We start from the raw sequence: 17,493 nt of genomic DNA, 5'->3' as shown, positions 1-17,493 counted from the left end.
GGCGTTATACCTGCGTAACGCTGCATTCTCTTCAACTCTGAGGAGGGTGAAGAAGATGGCCACCACGATGATGATCTCAGATTTTAAAATGTTGAAATATTTTGAAGGGTGTAACTCACCGTCCGTTGTCAGACCATCCAGCTCACCCCTGAGGGCGGCAGCCATTTTTGACAGCGCTCTTCTAGACGTCCCCACACATTGCTTCGTGTGGACGCTAATCTCTGACCATTCTCTCGTCGGGGAAGCTGACGTTAGCGAGGGAAATATCTGTCCAACATAAACAAAGAGGTCACAGGACATGTTGAATATGACCGACGATAATCTCAAATTCACCTGGAGGAGGTTCAGATGGTCGTCCGTGTTCATCAACTTTTCCAAGTCAGCGTTCCTCGACTGGAGCTCAGCAATCTCCCGCCGGAGCTCGCCCACCAGCCCGTTGGCCCTCTGCTCGGATGCCTTCTGACTCTGCTCAACCTCGCCGTCGACCGCCGCTCGCGTTTCCTCGGCCAAGGCGCCCAGGCGGTCAAACAGTTGCTTGTTCTTTGTCTTCTCATTTGCCGCATTTATCTGGTTAAGGCCGACAAGGTGACCCCCGCCTCATTGACAGCCAAGTCAGGGAAATTTATATCGGAGATTCAGATGTACCTTGCTGAGTTTGAGAGCATTTTGGATTTCCTCTACTTTGTTCTGTCTCTCCTGGATCTTGTGCTTAAAGTCGGCCAGCGTCGTCTCTATTTGGACCTGAAATGGTTTTAGCTGTCTTGCATCAACTACACATATGATTGTCTATGTAAATATTTTGTTATCAATCAATCAATCAATCAATCAATCAATCAATCAATCAATCAATCAATCAATCAATCAATCAATCAATCAATCAATCAATCAATCAATCAATCAATCAATGAACAAATAAATAAATAAATAAATAAATAAATAAATAAATAAATAAATAGATAATTGGGTGAATATAAATACATGAATGAATGAATGAATGAATAAATAAATAAATACATAAATAAACAATGAAAATAAATGAATAAATAAAAAAGTTAATATAAATAAATACATGAACAGACGAACACATAAATAAATAAATAAATACATAAATAAATAAATAAATGAATAAACGGGGGGTGTAAATAAAGAAATGAATGCATTAACAAAACAATAAATAAATAGGTAGGTGGGTGGAAAAAAAATAAACACACACACATAAATATATAAATAAATAACGGGTGAATATAAATACATGAATACATAAATAAATACATGCATACACAAATAAATAAATACATTAATTAAAAAGTGAATATAAATGAATACATGAACAGACGAACAAATACATAAATAAAAAATAATAAATAAATAAATAAATAAAAAATAAAAATAAACGACTACATAAAAACGCGAATAGAAATGAATACATGAACAGACGAACAAATACATAAATAAAAAATAATAAATAAATAAATGGATGAATATAAATAAATAAATGAACAAATAAATAAAAAGATAATCGGGTGAATATAATTAAATGAATGAATGAACGAGAAAAATAAATAAATAAATAAATAAATAAATAAATAAATAAATAATAAAGGGATTTATGACTGACATGAAGAAATGATTTATCTACATCCGAATTGTTTTTGTATTCAGATTTTTTTCCCTACAGCAATCTGTCCAGGCTTTACAGCAGCTCGTGTATTTTGTTTTTCTACTTCTTTCATTCCTTTCATAACTGCTGCTGTGAAATGTAAATTTCTCCACTGCGAGACTAATAAAGGTAAATCCAATCCAATCTCATATGCTTTGTGCACTGGGAACAGAAAGTGAACGATGAGCTCCACAAAATCAATTACACCAACCCTGAAAATTTTGATATATGTTGCATTCATACTGTATATCCATGGCATCAAAAAATGTCCTTACCTTCCTCTCCTTGCTCTCCTCATCAATGTGAACGACCTTGTGGCCTTTGTGCTGGCTCTCGGTGCAAAAGCGGCAAACGCACTGCTGCTCATCCCGACAGAACATCTCCAGAAGCTGATTATGCTGCCCGCATAGACGCTCCCGTAGATTGGCGGCCGGTGCAATCAACCGATGCATCATCAAGGTGGCCACGTTGCGGTGGGCCTCCAGGTGGGTGTGGCAATACGAGGTGAGGCACACCAGGCAAGACTGGAGGGCGCGTACCTGTACGGAAGCGGCAGCGCACACGTCGCATGGCACCTCGCCGTCTTGGGGAGGCGGCGAAGAGGATGGCCCTAACGACATCCTCTTGAAGGTGTCCGCCAGCTTCTTGAAGGCGGTGTTGACACTTATTTCTGGCCGCTTTGTGAAAGCCTTGTTGCATGCCGGACAACTGCAAGCATCGCCATTGCCATCACCCCAACGGTGCTGGAGGCAAGATTGGCAAAGTTGTGTCCGCAGGGTGTAGTCACGGGGTCGTTCAGAACCTGCTCGCACAAGGGACACTCCAACTGCTTTTGACCCAGACTGGTGCACGGAGATGCCATTTCTGTCACACAACCGAGACAAGTCCTGTCATTTGTATTCAGAAGTCATTTGTCTAGACTCCACCTTACACAGCTATGCATGCTCTTTTCTCTTTTCCCTTAAAACAATTGACACGCCTGCTTGGCTCTTGTGATTCAAATGCATACCTGTCAACCGTGGCTAATAGCTGCCCTTATAAATGATTCAAATTCACGTATAAAAGTTGTAGCACGCCGTACATTGTTTGTAATGATAATAAAACGCTAACACAAGCGGAAATGCAAACAGCTTACCGCGCATGTGCACGTTATGCTTTTATCAATCCGACCGAACGCAGCAATAAAAAAATAAATATACGATTGAGGATTAATTTAGCTGGTTTGCCGTGACAATAGTAGCAATCGGCAGCAACATTGTCGTTGGCTAGCAGCAGTTGAGATCAACTGGATTTCAGCTAAAATGGAAGATCAGTTCACAATAAAAACATCCCATATAAAAGTTGTAGTACGCCGTACATTATTTAAAAGGACAAAAAAACGAATACAATACAGGAAAAACCTATAAAATACGGGGAAAACGTATAAATTGACAGGTATGGAAACGGGAAACACAACTGATTTAGAAAACTGTCCAAGGAATGAGTCAAACTTCGGCTTGTTCTAATGTCGTTTGGACCAGTCACTATATTTCTGTTTTATGTGTGCCGTGATGTCGTTTTACTCTAGTTTGATTACAAATCTTAAACCTGCTTCAGTTTTGGGGATTTGTTTGTTTTCACACAACACCCGCCAATGTTTCCTCATGTTTATGTCTTGAGACTCATAAAAAACAGAGTGACAGCAATATCACATTTGAGCAGCAGGAGAAACAAAACCAAACAGCGTTGAGTAACCAAAATACAATAAGTGTCCGTTTACACTTACTGTGCCGAACACGTCTATCGTCGGTGGTGCGACATCTGGAAGAATCACGCCCGCTCAGAGTCCAACGATTCATGTACTGTATTTCGACCCGTGACTCACCTGAGCATTAAGACGCAGAGGAATGTTGTTACTCCGGATAACAACGAGCTTGTTTTCTTCTTGTCACATGGGTACTACTTTATGATCAAGAAACTTTTTAAGAAACTGGATATTTTACATGCTTTTGCAGACCTCCTGCATATAAAGAAAGAAAGAAAGAAAGAAAGAAAGAAAGAAAGAAAGAAAGAAAGAAAGAAAGAAAGAAAGAAAGAAAGAAAGAAAGAAAGAAAGAAAGAAAGAAAGAAAGAAAGAAAGAAAGAAAGAAAGAAAGAGAGAGAGAGTGAGATAGCTAGCTAGATAGATAGCTAGATAGTTAGATAGCTAGATAGATAGATAGATAGATAGATAGATAGATAGATAGATAGATAGATAGATAGATAGATAGATAGATAGATAGATAGATAGATAGATAGATAGATAGATAGATAGATAGATAGATAGATAGATAGATGGATGGATGGATGGAATACAGATTGATTTATAGCGCTTTAACAACACCTGAAGCTGCAACAAAGCGCTTAACATGGACAAGTATTCAATACAGGAAATAAAGCAGTCACAAAAAAGAGATGAATAAATAACCAAATAAATAAATGAACAAATAAATAGATAAATAAATAAATCCAGCACCCCTCGTGACTTGAATGAGGATAACACACGCTGGACAATGGATAAATAAATAAATATGTAATTATCTGTTTTTAATATGTCTTATGTACTCTAGATAGATCGGTGTCTAAAATGGGACAGGCCTCGTGAGACTTTGGGATTGGGATGTGGATGGACTGAGATTGGATCAGGTGCACTCAGAGTCAAGTCTGGCATCCCTTAAAGGGATCGTGATGGCAGAGACAGCGTGCATGTTTCCGAAAATATGATATGCTGCCATTTCTCTTTTAACTGTGAGTTCTCTGAAGACAATGTGGAATTATTATTAATAGCACCTTTGGTTTAAGGCTCCGTTTTAATATGATCGATTACGATGCACCTTGAGACAAAAACAAACAGTTCCGGTCACCTTTTATGAGAAAACGATCTCAAAAGGCAGATGAAATAACTCGGACAAAGAAACCATATTTTAGAAAAGCAAAAATGAACCAAAGATTGTATATGTGATAGATAAACGGTTGTGGCTGCCGAACAAAAGATGCCATATTGTATTGTATTGTATTGTATTGAAATGTAAATTTCTCCACTGTGAGACTAATAAAGGCAAATCCAATCCAATCCAAATCCAATATTGCACCATGGACTAAAATAGTATATCTTTGTTTTGATGATATCATACACAGCCTGAGCCAGAATGGATCTTTTTTCTTGGAATGCGACTTTGTCATTTGAACCAATCGAGTTTGAGAAGGCAGGAAGGGAAGCAGGTGGGAGTGAGGGGAATGGTGGGGGCCGACATAGACTGGAGAGACGGCGGAAGAGAGTAAATTTGGCCGGGAATGAGCGGGAAGAAATAGCAGAGATAAAGCAGGAGTGGACAAGTTGCCTGTGTGTGTATATACAAAGGTGAGTTTTTCTGCATGGGATGTCTATCAGTTTTTGATTTTACAATTGTTTCTACTGTTTTTTTCCCCCCCCAATTCAAAAATGGCACTTTGACAATTCAAAAATGGCACTTTGACATGACATTTTCATTATAGTATTTAATTCAGTTTATTGCCTATTGCCAACAGTGGGTGTGAAAGTCTTTTCATAAGTTACATTTGGATGTTTTTCCTGTTTCTGACCTGCACGTTGTCCCCAAAAGGATTCGACCCACTCAGCTACAAAATATTTTCACTATAAATTTTGCAGGAGTGTGAGCCTTTCGCCACCCAAGACAGGATCGCTCACCACTTGTGTTCCCCAAAAAGGGCTTCCCGTCTGCTGCTTGGAGAGCTCCTCCCAGACGTTGGAAGAGCTTTTCCTTGAAGATCCTCATCATGACCCCTTAGCAGAGAACCATCAGCACCTGTGAAGATCGCGTGAAGTTACAAATCCTTAGAATGATACGGTTTCAGCCTCCTTCTTTGCCGGATTGCTTCTGGTCACCTGCTGGGCGCCACCGGGGGTCCGTTGCCAAAATGACACGGAGTCAATCGTGTTGGAGGGCAAATGTCTGGTGGTGTGCGACTCCACGCCCTCCGCCGATCCTTCGGGAAACGCCCTGGGTATGTCGGTGAGGTCGGGAACGGGCAGGGTGGCGTTCTCCGCCATCCGCAATACCAACCACGAGCCCTCGGAGATGAGCAACCACACGATGACTATCTACTTTGACCAGGTGGGTTGGATTTTGTTGTGGTAGAGGAAAAAGCAATGAAGGTCTCTTGCTTATTGGCAGATTTTGGTGAATGTCGGTAGCCATTTTGACCCCGCCAGGAGTCTCTTTGTAGCTCCAAGAAAGGGAGTCTACAGTTTCAGCTTCCATGTGGTCAAAGTTTACAACAGGCAGACAATACAGGTGTGTTCTTTTTTTTTCTTTTTACCCATCCCCTGCCATCCCCGGACCCTCAATAACTTTTTTCTACCGCTCCCCACACCCTGTTTCGTCAAGGTGAGTTTGGTTGTCAACGGGTGGCCAGTGATCTCAGCCTTCGCGGGTGACCAGGATGTGACCAGGGAAGCTGCCACTAATGCTGGCCTGGTGATGATGGAAAGGGGGGACAAGGCGTATCTTAAACTCGAGAGGGGCAACCTGATGGGAGGATGGAAGTATTCCACCTTTTCTGGATTTCTGGTCTTCCCCTTGTAGGACTCTGGCGAGGTGAAGACCACCAAGGAAAGACTTGTTGTTTCACATGCCTCAATATCATCCAGACTTTTCATTTTCTTCAACACTTTTATGGCTGGCCCTTGATTGTAGCGTTAATGTCTTCGCTTGCTAGCACCATGAGGCTTGTTATTTTCTCGAATGCATGAGACTGTTTGTTTGTGTTTTTTTTCTCTGTTTTGTTTGATTTTGTCCGCTTTCTGATCGATCTGTCTTGATTATGTCATGTAGCTTAATCTACTAGTGAAAATTTCAGTTGAGCTAGCTTGCTAGAGCAAATTAGCTAGCTGTTGTACATTATAAATGTGTTGACATCTCTCATTTTCAATATACTGCATCACATAGCAAATGTGTTTGTTGTCCTGCATACTGCTGAATTAGGCAGATAAATTTTAACTGGTAAAAAGTATCTTGCCTGCCTTGTGATTTACAGTATTTACACGTGTCACCGGCAAACCCACCCGGCCAGATACAGTAGTTGTGTGCGGTTTGTAACAAATGTGTCCTGAGCAAAGATATAGACTGTCTTGAAAACATTTTTTTAAATCAAGCGTAACTGTCGTTAATTTACCCACGTCAAAGTACAAACATGGAAGCATGCAACCACGTGAGTTTTTATTTTATTTGTTATTATTTATTTATATATTTGTCCACATGGTGAATCTTCACAGAGCATCCGGTGGCAGATGGAGGATCAGCGGCAAAGCAAATGCTTCAATGCCAGAAGCCTGCTGGGTTCATGCTGGACCACCATAAACTGTTGGTATCAGCGGAGACCTGTGCCAGCATGTGGTTAGGCTGCATAGCAATGTGACATTTTATTGCCCAAATGAAGGCTAACGCTAATATATACACAAATAAAAATACATGGCTACGCCATGCTAGGGATATATTTGAAATATGTTTCTTTCTTTTTTTCCCATTTTTTCAGTGCTCGAGCATGAAGAGAGCCGACGTCAAAATGAAAGCAAAAACTTGATAATCTTGCTTTTGAATGGAAAATAATACTTGACCTCTGAGACCCTGCTCACCCACCACCTCCCTTCAGATAAACGCTATCAAAACATGTGTACCAAATACACGAGATATTGAAACAACTTCTTCGACAAAGAGCCTCGCTCCTTGTGGAACTGACCTGATTGTCATTCAAACGTGAAGCACAACAAGCCTTTTTTAAACAACTCGTAAAGCTCTAGTAAAGTATCAGTTTCCTCCTCACAATTCTCCCGAGGATAAATAGGGAATGCTACATTGTAAGCTACATTATTATCATGTAGCTAAGGTCTTAATTTACTCACCGGTCGTATGGTGGTGCTCTTTTTCTTCCAAAACTTGCAGCTCTCCACTGCCACCATGTTGCAACACGTGAAAGAAAAACTAACAACAGCTCCTGCATGTTAAGTAACTTTGTGCTTCTGCTTTCTCTGTGTTGCAGAGAGCCAACAACATGCAAATTAGCGCAGTGGGTAGTATAATTATGGGATAGATTTAGACTATGTACCATCATGAAAAAGTATTTGGACTTTTGGCTGTTTAGATTCTAAGGCCATTGTACAGGCATAAGGAGCAACATCAACGAGCGTCTTCTTTGACCAGCAGTTCCTTTACATGTCAAGACGAAGGGATATACCTTTTTTAGATTAAATATATTTGGCTCATTTGGTGGGATTTAAGATAGCCCATATATCTTTTTCCACTTGGCTTCCCTTTCTCAATTACACCCTTGGCACGCATATTAGGTGATGTTACAACTCAACTCAACTGGATTTTGAGAGGACTTTAAGGCACCAACCGCTGGATAAAAAGTGCTATATGTGGAAGTAAAATTGTAAAAATATGTCCTGTTAGACAGGCCCATATTTTACATTTTAATTTGCATTCTGTACTGTGTATGGTTCAAGACTTATATATTCTTTTACATGCATCCCTCCAAATGCTGTTGCTATAAATTAAATTAATAATTATCTCCATTGTGAAACAAATAAAGGTTTTCTTATCTCATTTTATCTTGACTTTTCAGAATGTAGGACCATTTGGTCAAATTTGCGGACAGTTAGGCGGGTCTTAATTCTACTTTTAAACCATCACTTTATGAATCTGCGATCAGCTCTGGAAAATCATTTGATAATGCTTCACGATCCATTTTATAGTGACACACAATGTTCACATTCAGACCTGTAAAATGATCAATTGATAGGCGTGTGTGTCTTAATTAAAAGAATAATGAAAATGCGATTAAAAAAAACTGTGTGACGTCACCGGAATTCCCCCTCAACGCCTATGTTGAAAAACTGAAACTGCTCAAGAGTTATTTCTGTTTATGGCAAATGTGACGTTTGAGTACTATTAGGGTATAAATGTTTAATTTTTGAAGTGTTTATAAGCTTGTTGTTGCTGCGTCATTGGCAGCTGCTTTTTTTGTTGTTTTGTTTCTCTCACGCTACTTTCACTTTCATCGCTGCGTTAGTGTTTCTTGGTTTAGTGCTCCGTATGCAATACTCTGTTGGGTGGTGTTGGGTTGTTTTGTTTGGAGTTGTGACGTGATATCACGACTCTCGCGCGTCGAAGCCATTCGGAAACCAGGGTAGGAAAACTAAACAGCTTTTATTCACATTACGAACATCGAACTCGTTCGATGTTTTTTTTCATGCTAAGTCGTTTTTCCGCTGACGCGCTATTTTCAACGTTCCCTAAAAGTGCCAAGAACTGGTTTTCTTATGTTGTTACATCATCCAACTGCCTAGTTAAACGTTTTCAAGCAAGAGGGATTGAATATTTGTGAAAAATGTGTAATTTCAGGAGGAACCACATTCATTTTTTTTTCGCACACGGGCTTCTCGTCAAAATTGGCAGTCAAGTAAGACTAATGTGATAAAAGTTGATAAATACCATACTAAGTTAGATTGTATCCTCATTTTTTGTAATGCAGTGATATTGAGCTGATCTACGACGATGAGCGCACGGCTGCTCTATGTGCTCCGGCAAATAAATATCCTACTTGTATGATCTAAACAAGAGGACCATCTCGACTCTTTATTCTCCCAAATGCATCGCGAAAGCGCTGAAGATCTCAACAGTGTCACTTGTGTATAATCATGAAATAGGAATTTGTAGATTCAGACATTGCCTGGAAAATATCAGTTGCTATTTTAATTCATTCACTGCCAGACTATGCGCAAACGTGTCCATTCCAGTGCCATGGTTTTTGTCATTTTCACTCAAATTGCAGGAGCCACAGAAAATTGAGTTTTAGGACTACATAAACATTCAATGCAGCGTAAGAAACCTTAGACTCACTTCTTTCATCAGAAAAAAAGAGTTAATTCCTAATTTATATGTGTCTGGAGTTATATGAGCTTGAAATGGGAGCAGCTGTACAAAAGGCAAATGCTGCACCCTCGTGGGAGGGAAAAGCATTGCCAGAGGTCTGACCAGCGCTTTATCGTCAAGAAAAAACAAAACCTGAACAAATTCGGGAATGGCGCTCCATGTCATGCTTTTCAATCCCTGAAAATTTTCGGGAATGGCAGTGAATGAATTAAAGTAAAATGTCTTCCATTGAAGGCAAACTTAAAACGTATTTGTTTATGCTAGTCTAACATAAATATTGGCTCACCAGGAAGAGATCATTTATATATTACTTAAACCAATTTCCGCAATTGGCTGGTAACCAATTTGCAGATTCAGATACGGCCCGAAACCACCCAGAGTCCGCAGGGATAGACTGCAGCACATCCACAAATAGGAGATAGGTGGATTGAGGTAAATGTGTTCATCCACATTTGTCAGCATTTGTTTTATTAAACCAAAACAATGTGAATTTTGCCACTTTACATTTTTATCTTCAGTGCTGTGCGTACATTTGGAATTGCTTTTTCTCCATGAATCTTTGTAACTCTGGCAGGTTTTTGATCAACTGTAATTTGCGTTCACATGCGACGGTTGACCTTCTGAAAGTTAGCCTTACGGGTCGTTTCCATTGAGTTGACTAAAGATAGCCTTTCTTTATCCTTTCCTCAAAACAGTTCTAAAATAACCCAAATGATAGAAAATAAGCTGTCTCTCTTTTTGTTTTGTTTATAACATCGTAGAAACAGTTGTTGCTAATGTCACCTACTATTTGACTGTTTTGTGTGGATTTTTACACATGGGTAAAAATGACCCACAACATAATCAGAGTGATTTGTTTTCAACATAATATGAGGGTTAATGACATGTACACTCTCTGCAGGAAAGGGATGTCCCCCAGCATTCTTACACCATTCTTGTAAAAACGAAAGATGGACGTACAAGACAACCTGGGGGATGAGTTTGTATGCCCCGAGGCGCTGCGCGGGACTCTGAACTCCCAGCAGGAAACTATAGAGAGAATATTCCGAGTGTCCTTCAACATCGACATGAAGAACATACCGCCCAGCACCAATGGGCAGATGTGGCTACGCCTGCAAGGGTCTGAACGTGACGTGAAAGCAGCAAAGGTTCGGCGCACCCATTACACTGCTCATGTGGATTGTGGTGCAGTTAATCAGCAACAATGGCTGTTTTTCAGATTTTTGTGAAGGGCCTTGTGAGCCAGGAGGAGCAACAGGAGATGTCCTATCCTGCCGTACTCAACAGCATTTTTTGCACTGCTAATGGGTTCTTCATGGACTGCATGATCAAGAGCACTTCAGCACAGATTCTGGTTAGTCTTGCTTACATGCTGACCTCAGTTGCACCGAGTCATTAATGCTCATCAAATTTTGAAATCAGATTAATTTTGAACTGCTAATTCACCGAAACATCAAGCACGGGTTTATGCTGTTTTTTTATTTTGCAATTTCCGGTATATAAGGCGCATCCAAAAGCCTTGTTTTTCTTCAAAAGAGGCCCTTGTGCCTAATACACAAGTGTGTCTTATATGTGAAGTAATATTGAGCCTCAACAGGTATCACAACTCCTCTCAGCAGCCACCAACTCCACCCCCCTCCCCCACCCCCCTGGTAGAACAAGTAGTGCATTACACCAGCCTCTACTGTACCATCTTATAATGTGATGTGCCTTGTATGGAAAACAAACGTTTACAAAACGTTTATATATGTATATATTATATTTAGAAAACTTTCTTCCTTCATTGAAGGTGCGACTTATAGTCCGGTGCGCCTTACATATGGTAAAAGTTTGAAAATACCCCATTCATTGGGGGTCTGCCTTATACTCGGGTGCGCCTTATACACCGGAAAATATGGTATATTCACACTACTAAAGGACTTCACTGATGTTTTTGTTGTTCCACCTCAAACCAGGTGACCTCTCCGGGCTTGCTGCTCATATCTGGTCTCGCTGAGCCGGTGGTGCGAGCCTATTCCCTCATCACGGACCTGTTGGAGCGATATAAGGGGGGCCAGTCCGGCCCCTCGGACGCCAAAGGTGAATTGTCTAATTCACCCCAGGCATTCAAAGCTCTCGTGGAGAAATGGGAGGATCACCACATCCTGGATCTCCTTGTATTGCCACGATCTGTGAAGGAAGCCCTGCTGGACTTGGTGAAAGACTCAGGACTTGAACCTAAAATGGAGCAAGTAGAATTACATGAGCGTAGCCTGGCTGGGATGACTTTGGGTGTGCCCGGTGCTGCCGAAGAAGGACAAATGGAGGCTCAGCATGAGGCGAGAAGAAAGGATCAGCCGGAACAGGATGATGTTGAGTTGGAGACGTTGTCGCCGGCAAACAAGGAATTCTGGCTTTTGTTGAAATTCTTCACCGCCATGGGGTACACGGAGGACGTGGTTAAACGAGTTCTTGGGCGAACGGGACCTAAAGAAGCCTCCCAGATACTGGATCTAGTTCAGCAAGAGCAGGACTACAGTGGCAGGGAACACGAGAACAAGAGGAATCCACTTCATAGAATGGATGACAAGACATTCGCGGGAGAAGGAGATGTGTCGTGCGAGGTCACTGATGTGGCCAGCGCACAATCCAAAGAAGAGGAAGACTTTGTGTTGGGAGTTATGAAGCGAGCTGCCGTGAGTTGCGGCTACACCAAGCACAAAGTAGACAAAGCTTGCAGCATGTTGCCGCATGGGGCAAGCCACCTGCTGCTCCTGGAGCTACAGAAGGAGACCGGCAGTGAAATGGAAGACCGAAAGGAGGAGAGCCCGAAAGCAGGAATGAGAAAGGATATTGAGGGGAGATTGGAACCAGAATCTGCTTCCAATCTGGATTTGAATGAAGTTCCTGCCAAAGGGCCAACCGGGCCGATGGATAGCTCATCTTTCACTCACTCACATCTAAAGCCTCAAAGCTGCTCCAGTGAATGCTCCATTGTGGATGTGACCAGCGAGCAGCGTTTCCTTGAGGGTCTCCAGACACCCTTTAAACTCCAGCTAACAAACCGACCGGGAAACCCCAAGCTGAGGACCGTCGTCATTGATGGGAGCAACGTGGCCATGCGGTAGGAGGGGCGACATTCAAGATTTATTTCTCTTTTACTCTCATTACAAATTTCCTTCCTCTCCCATCTTCTACCCTTGACGTAGTCACGGGCTGGGACAGTTTTTCTCATGCCGAGGCATTGCTTTGGCCGTTCAGCATTTTTGGGAGCGAGGTCATCGGCACATCAGTGCTTTGCTACCCCAGTGGCGGCAAAAGAGTGACCCCCATATCCAAGGTTGCTACACCCATTCCCTTCGATGAACTCATGTCTGTGTGACCCGAATTGCTTTTCCATTCTAACCTTGCCTAAACATGACATCAATTGTTCTTTTTTTTGTCACTGCGACAGAGCAGCACTATCTCAGTGAGTTGCAGAAACTGGGCCTGCTCTCCTTCACACCTTCCAGGGAGGTACTGGGTACGAGGATCAGCTCGTATGACGACAGGTACGGCTTATCGATATCGTCTTTGGAGATTTCTGGTCTCATTGGACCATAAAAATAAATAAATACCTGCACGGTTGACCACTTTCCAATAATATCAGATAATTATTGCAGACTAATGCTGCAACTTGCACAGAAGACCGATGGCGTGATCGTGACCAATAACAATATGAAGGACCTTTTGAGTGAGTCGGCCGCGTGGAGGGACATCATCAAAAAGAGGTAAAACAAAAACGACATTTGGTTGCAATGCTGGAAATACCACAAAAAGATCTAAGACCCCCTCCACTGTAGTTTTGTATTCGTGTGTGTGTGTGTTTGTGTGTGTGTCTGTATGCTTAAAAAGCTATGAACCCAGCTAAACAGAACACAATTGATGAGGAACTGGGTAAAATGATAGCAAGTGATTTTCAGCCATTTTCAATTGTGGATGACGAAGGATTTCGAAAATATACTCATGCTCTCAACCCTATGTATGCAATTCCAAGCAGTAAATTTACCCATTCATTGTTGGGCTATGAAAGGCTTTCTTATTCTGATTCTGAAAACACTTTCTAAAAGAATTATACCAGAATCATATATGACAAAGAACTTGCTGCACCTCCTCCCACTCCACCATCACAAAGTTCAATAAAACGACTTTATTTTACAGTACAGTTCATTTCTTTATTTACAAAACAATAGCACAATTAATATACATAAAATAAGGTGTATTTTGTGTCATTATAAGGTTTATTTAGTAGAAAATTGTGTTTTATTGGGACCTCCGAACGGAGTCTCATTTTAATGGTTTCCTATGGGAAATTCATGTTTGGAAGATACATTTTTCGCCTTACACACACTTTCTGGGAACCAATTAAGTTCGTAATCTGAGGTATCACTGTATAGAACGTCAGTGATGTGGCTAAATGATTACGTGTGTTCAACAAACAAAGGCCACAAATATGAGAAGAAGTGGAGAAATGTTTGCTTATTTTCATCAATGACAGGCGGTTGGCAGGAGACAGTCTGAGCCAAGATTTTTTTTTCTGAGCAAAAAATTGAGCTGCGAATTGGGCATTTTCAGAAAGTCCCGCCCCCAGTTCGTGACGTCACGCCAAGACGTCTTGCATTGCTGGAGAATAAAAACAATGGCTTCAGATTCGGAGAATATGCTTTCTTGTTACTCATCCAGTTATGAATATGATTCAAATAGTTCTGAAGAGGAAAGCATACATGTTTGCAATCAATTAAAGAATTTATTCCGTGTCATTTTGAGGCAAACGGGCGGGGGGGAATGTCTCACCCAAAAAGAGGCAATAACATGGCCACCGAGCTGTGAGGAATGAATCAGCCCGTTTCCACAGGCTGATAAATTCTTCAATGGAGCTTGGACTCCCTCTGCTAGCGGCTTTTGGATGTAAAATAAGGTTTAAAAAAAAACAGTACAGCAAAATGCATTGACGTGATGGAAGGACCGCTACAATGCGTCTTTTATACGGTGAACGGCGGTCCTTTTCTGACGTCACGTGAGGACTCGTCACCAACTCAAACACAAGACTTCCTGAATGTTCAGCGCGAGTCTTAAAACATAAAATATAGCTATATGCGGTGGAATCTTATTAAAATACGCCCAGTAGAAGTCATTTGAAGCCATTTTACAAATTATGGACACAACTTGTCCGGAGACGTCGGTTGTCCTTTAAAGCAAGCAGAGGGATGGTTTGAAAAGTTAGTGTGCCCTGTAATTGGCGAGCAACTAGTCCAGGATATACCCTGCCTACTGCCCAAAGACAACTGAGATAGGTGCCGACCCGCCCCATGACAGCCAGAGCGAGATAGAGATGTTTTTTTTTTAATGTTCCAATGTTAATGTTGATGTTAAAATTAGTGAAAATAAAGCATATTATACTTTGTTTTTATAGTATTTTACAAATAACCTGCTGTAATATTACGTACGAATGTACAGTTTATGCGGACATGGAACGGATTAAAAACATTACATTGATTATAATGGGAAGTGCTGTTTCGGTTTTCAAACAAAACAGTTTTTAAACAGGTTTCTGGACCGGATTATGGTCGCAAACCAAGGTACAACTGCACTTGTTTTTAAAAATGTCCAGAACTTTTATGTTGATGAACAAAAGATGCAAAAATCGCCACTAACTGCAATGTCCCGCCCCCCCAGACTGCTTCTGTACACGTTTGTTGGTGATCATTTCATGGTTCCAGATGACCCGCTGGGAAGAGCAGGGCCTCATTTGGATGACTTTCTCCGTTCGGATTGCAGGTGGCACCGAAATCACATAGTTCAGAAATAAATTACACACTTTTTTATTCTCACCATCACTTCCCTCCCAGGTCATCTGTTGGAGCCACACATTCCGCTTTCTTCAATCCAATGCGCTCGCAAATTCCAGCACACAAGCCCCTTGATCCAACACCAAGTGGCGCTCTCAAAAGAGCAAGTGAAGTGAGCAGGGAAGAAAGACTCCAGCACCGCAATCCCAGAGACAAGCAAGGTTCTGAGATGACGTTGGTCTGCAGAACGGTGGAGTCCACGGCAAGCCTGAAAGAGCGTCTTTGTCAGGTGTTTCCTGGTCAGGACAACATGGTGATGCTGGTTCTCCAGAACAACCCTACAGAGAATGACCTCAATGTGCTCTCGGCCCTTCTTTTGGAGCAATAGAACGTGAACACTTTTATAAAATTCCCACAACTGGATTGAATTAGCCTTACATTGTTTAGTCTTATTAAATGATTCTTACATCATTACAAGTTTGTACTGCACCATATTATTTGAAATATTTCCCACTCGACAGACATTTTATCCTTGTCATTGTCTCATCTGCGGCTCCTTGTAAAGGGATGTAATTTTTCCCCAGAGGAGTTTTTCCCTGCCCTCCTGAGATTTAAGATCAAGGGAACTGTTTATACTGTAACTCTGAGCATTTTTTAAAGTCCATTTTTTTGGTGATTACAGTTTGTAAAGATATATTTGACTTGACTCGTTTCCTGATCAGCATCACTTCCACCAGGTGTAAAGGTTGCACTTTACTGACGTGCAATTAAGCGCCCTTTTTTGTTTTGACACTGTTGACCCATTTGGTAACTCTTACACTTTAATAAAAGCACTAGAGCATAATGAGATTTATAACCCAAGAGGTTAGGAAATGGTCCGGGGGTTCAACAAGCCTCTGCCATGGAGTGAAGACACACCCGACTCAACATGTCAATTAGATAGGACAGACCCGCTTGGGCATCACTGGCTCCAGATGATCACATGACATTGCTTGTCCAATCAGTGCTCTAGGAAATGTATTTAGCTCAATACATTTTATTTATAGGCGCCGTTCAAAACTCTCATGGACACTACAGTCACATGTTTTTCTGCGGGTGAGCAGCAGCCAGACACGCCTCAATAGTCAAAAGTGACTTGTGATAGTACATCATGGGACTTTTTATCTTAGAATGTTAATGCTGTAAATGCTAAATATATGTCAGGTTAAAAAACAGGTCGGATGAATATGTACAGCATGGATTTATATGTGTCACGCAACGTGATTGAACTCAGTATCAGCATGCTTTGTCATGCCAAGCTCAGCAACTTTAGTCTCGCATTTGTATCCGATTTGTATTTTTCACTAAGGGTTCGGTGAATGTGCACATAAAATATTTGGGTATGTTATCTCCAACAAAGTTAAGAACAGCTGTGTTAGAGGGGAATAATAAATGACATAGATCTGTTTTTTTCGTGTCTCATAAAGTCCATCCATCCACTCATTCATCCATTTTCTGCGCTAAATAAATCATCACAAGGCCTGCAGCGGGGTGGGTGGCTCTGGAGCCTATCCTAGCTGTGTATAGGCAGTAGGCAGGGGACACCCTGAATAGGTTGCCAGCCAATTGCAGGGCACGCAGAGACAAACAACATTCGGCGCTCACACTCACACCTAGGGACAATTTGGAGTGTTCAATAAGCCTGTCATGCATGTTTTTGGAAAACCAACGCAGGCCGGGGAAACATTCCAACTGGCCGGACCAGGTCTTGAACTCACGACCTTTGCACTGTGAAGTCGGTGTGCTAACCACTCAACTACCGGGCCTCATTCCTACAGTATTTTCCCCAAAATAAACCAACTGAACTACCAGTTCTGTTATTGCAGCTCCATTGCATACAAGTCAAGTCTCACGATTTGGTCGGGAGACTCCCGATTTTGACCACAATTCTCACAATACTCACTTTATAAAGCAACTATTGACATAATACACAATATATTTTTTATATTAATTGAATGTATAAATAAACTATGAAAGCATTTTTGTGCTTTATTTACTTCTGATTTTCACTTTTGTAACACGCACGTTATTTTAA

At 41.3% G+C, this 17,493-nt stretch overlaps 3 protein-coding genes across 4 annotated transcripts in view; 2 read left to right on the top strand and 1 right to left on the bottom strand.

Moving 5' to 3' along the window:
• LOC148901886 (zinc finger protein RFP-like) overlaps positions 1-17,493 on the bottom strand; it is a 123,158-nt gene that overhangs the window by 941 nt on the left and 104,724 nt on the right. Inside the window, exons 1-6 of one of the 2 annotated variants that reach the window (XM_088989979.1) lie at positions 3,426-3,536; positions 1,936-2,524; positions 646-741; positions 334-567; positions 120-267; positions 11-37 (exon numbers count right to left, since the gene is read on the bottom strand). In XM_088989979.1, the coding sequence (XP_088846105.1) occupies positions 11-37; positions 120-267; positions 334-567; positions 646-741; positions 1,936-2,280 (850 nt within the window). In that variant the 5' untranslated portion in view covers positions 2,281-2,524; positions 3,426-3,536. Of the gene's footprint in view, positions 1-10; positions 38-119; positions 268-333; positions 568-645; positions 742-1,935; positions 2,525-3,425; positions 3,537-17,493 lie in introns of those variants that run through there. The other variant, XM_088989980.1, reaches the window with a different exon arrangement.
• LOC148901896 (cerebellin-1) lies at positions 5,477-7,159 on the top strand. The gene is given in 4 exon segments (XM_089017773.1): positions 5,477-5,537; positions 5,540-5,793; positions 5,854-5,973; positions 6,067-7,159. Coding segments are annotated over 4 exon segments (591 nt in total). The 5' UTR covers positions 5,477-5,518; the 3' UTR covers positions 6,265-7,159.
• Positions 8,562-17,438, top strand: khnyn (KH and NYN domain containing). The gene is made up of 9 exons (XM_088989972.1): positions 8,562-8,866; positions 10,514-10,760; positions 10,832-10,966; positions 11,568-12,715; positions 12,801-12,931; positions 13,046-13,142; positions 13,254-13,361; positions 15,307-15,408; positions 15,480-17,438. The coding sequence occupies exons 2-9, from the start codon at positions 10,563-10,565 to the stop codon at positions 15,805-15,807; spliced, it is 2,247 nt and encodes a 748-aa protein (XP_088846098.1). The 5' UTR covers positions 8,562-8,866; positions 10,514-10,562; the 3' UTR covers positions 15,808-17,438.

Source organism: Hippocampus bargibanti, linkage group LG02, assembly GCF_051943395.1.
Source record: "Hippocampus bargibanti isolate YZ-2025 linkage group LG02, ASM5194339v1, whole genome shotgun sequence".
NCBI classification, from domain to species: domain Eukaryota; kingdom Metazoa; phylum Chordata; class Actinopteri; order Syngnathiformes; family Syngnathidae; genus Hippocampus; species Hippocampus bargibanti.
This window is presented reverse-complemented; position numbering and strand designations above follow the sequence as displayed.

What these genes read in the sequence shown, in the direction of transcription:
- khnyn (XM_088989972.1), top strand. Translation starts at nt 10,563, where the DNA reads ATGGACGTACAAGACAACCTGGGGGATGAGTTTGTATGCCCCGAGGCG. An exon ending in AGGGACATCATCAAAAAGAG is followed by an intron (nt 13,362 to 15,306) that starts GTAAAACAAAAA and finishes CCGCCCCCCCAG; the next exon opens with ACTGCTTCTGTACACGTTTG. An exon ending in TTTCTCCGTTCGGATTGCAG is followed by an intron (nt 15,409 to 15,479) that starts GTGGCACCGAAA and finishes CTTCCCTCCCAG; the next exon opens with GTCATCTGTTGGAGCCACAC.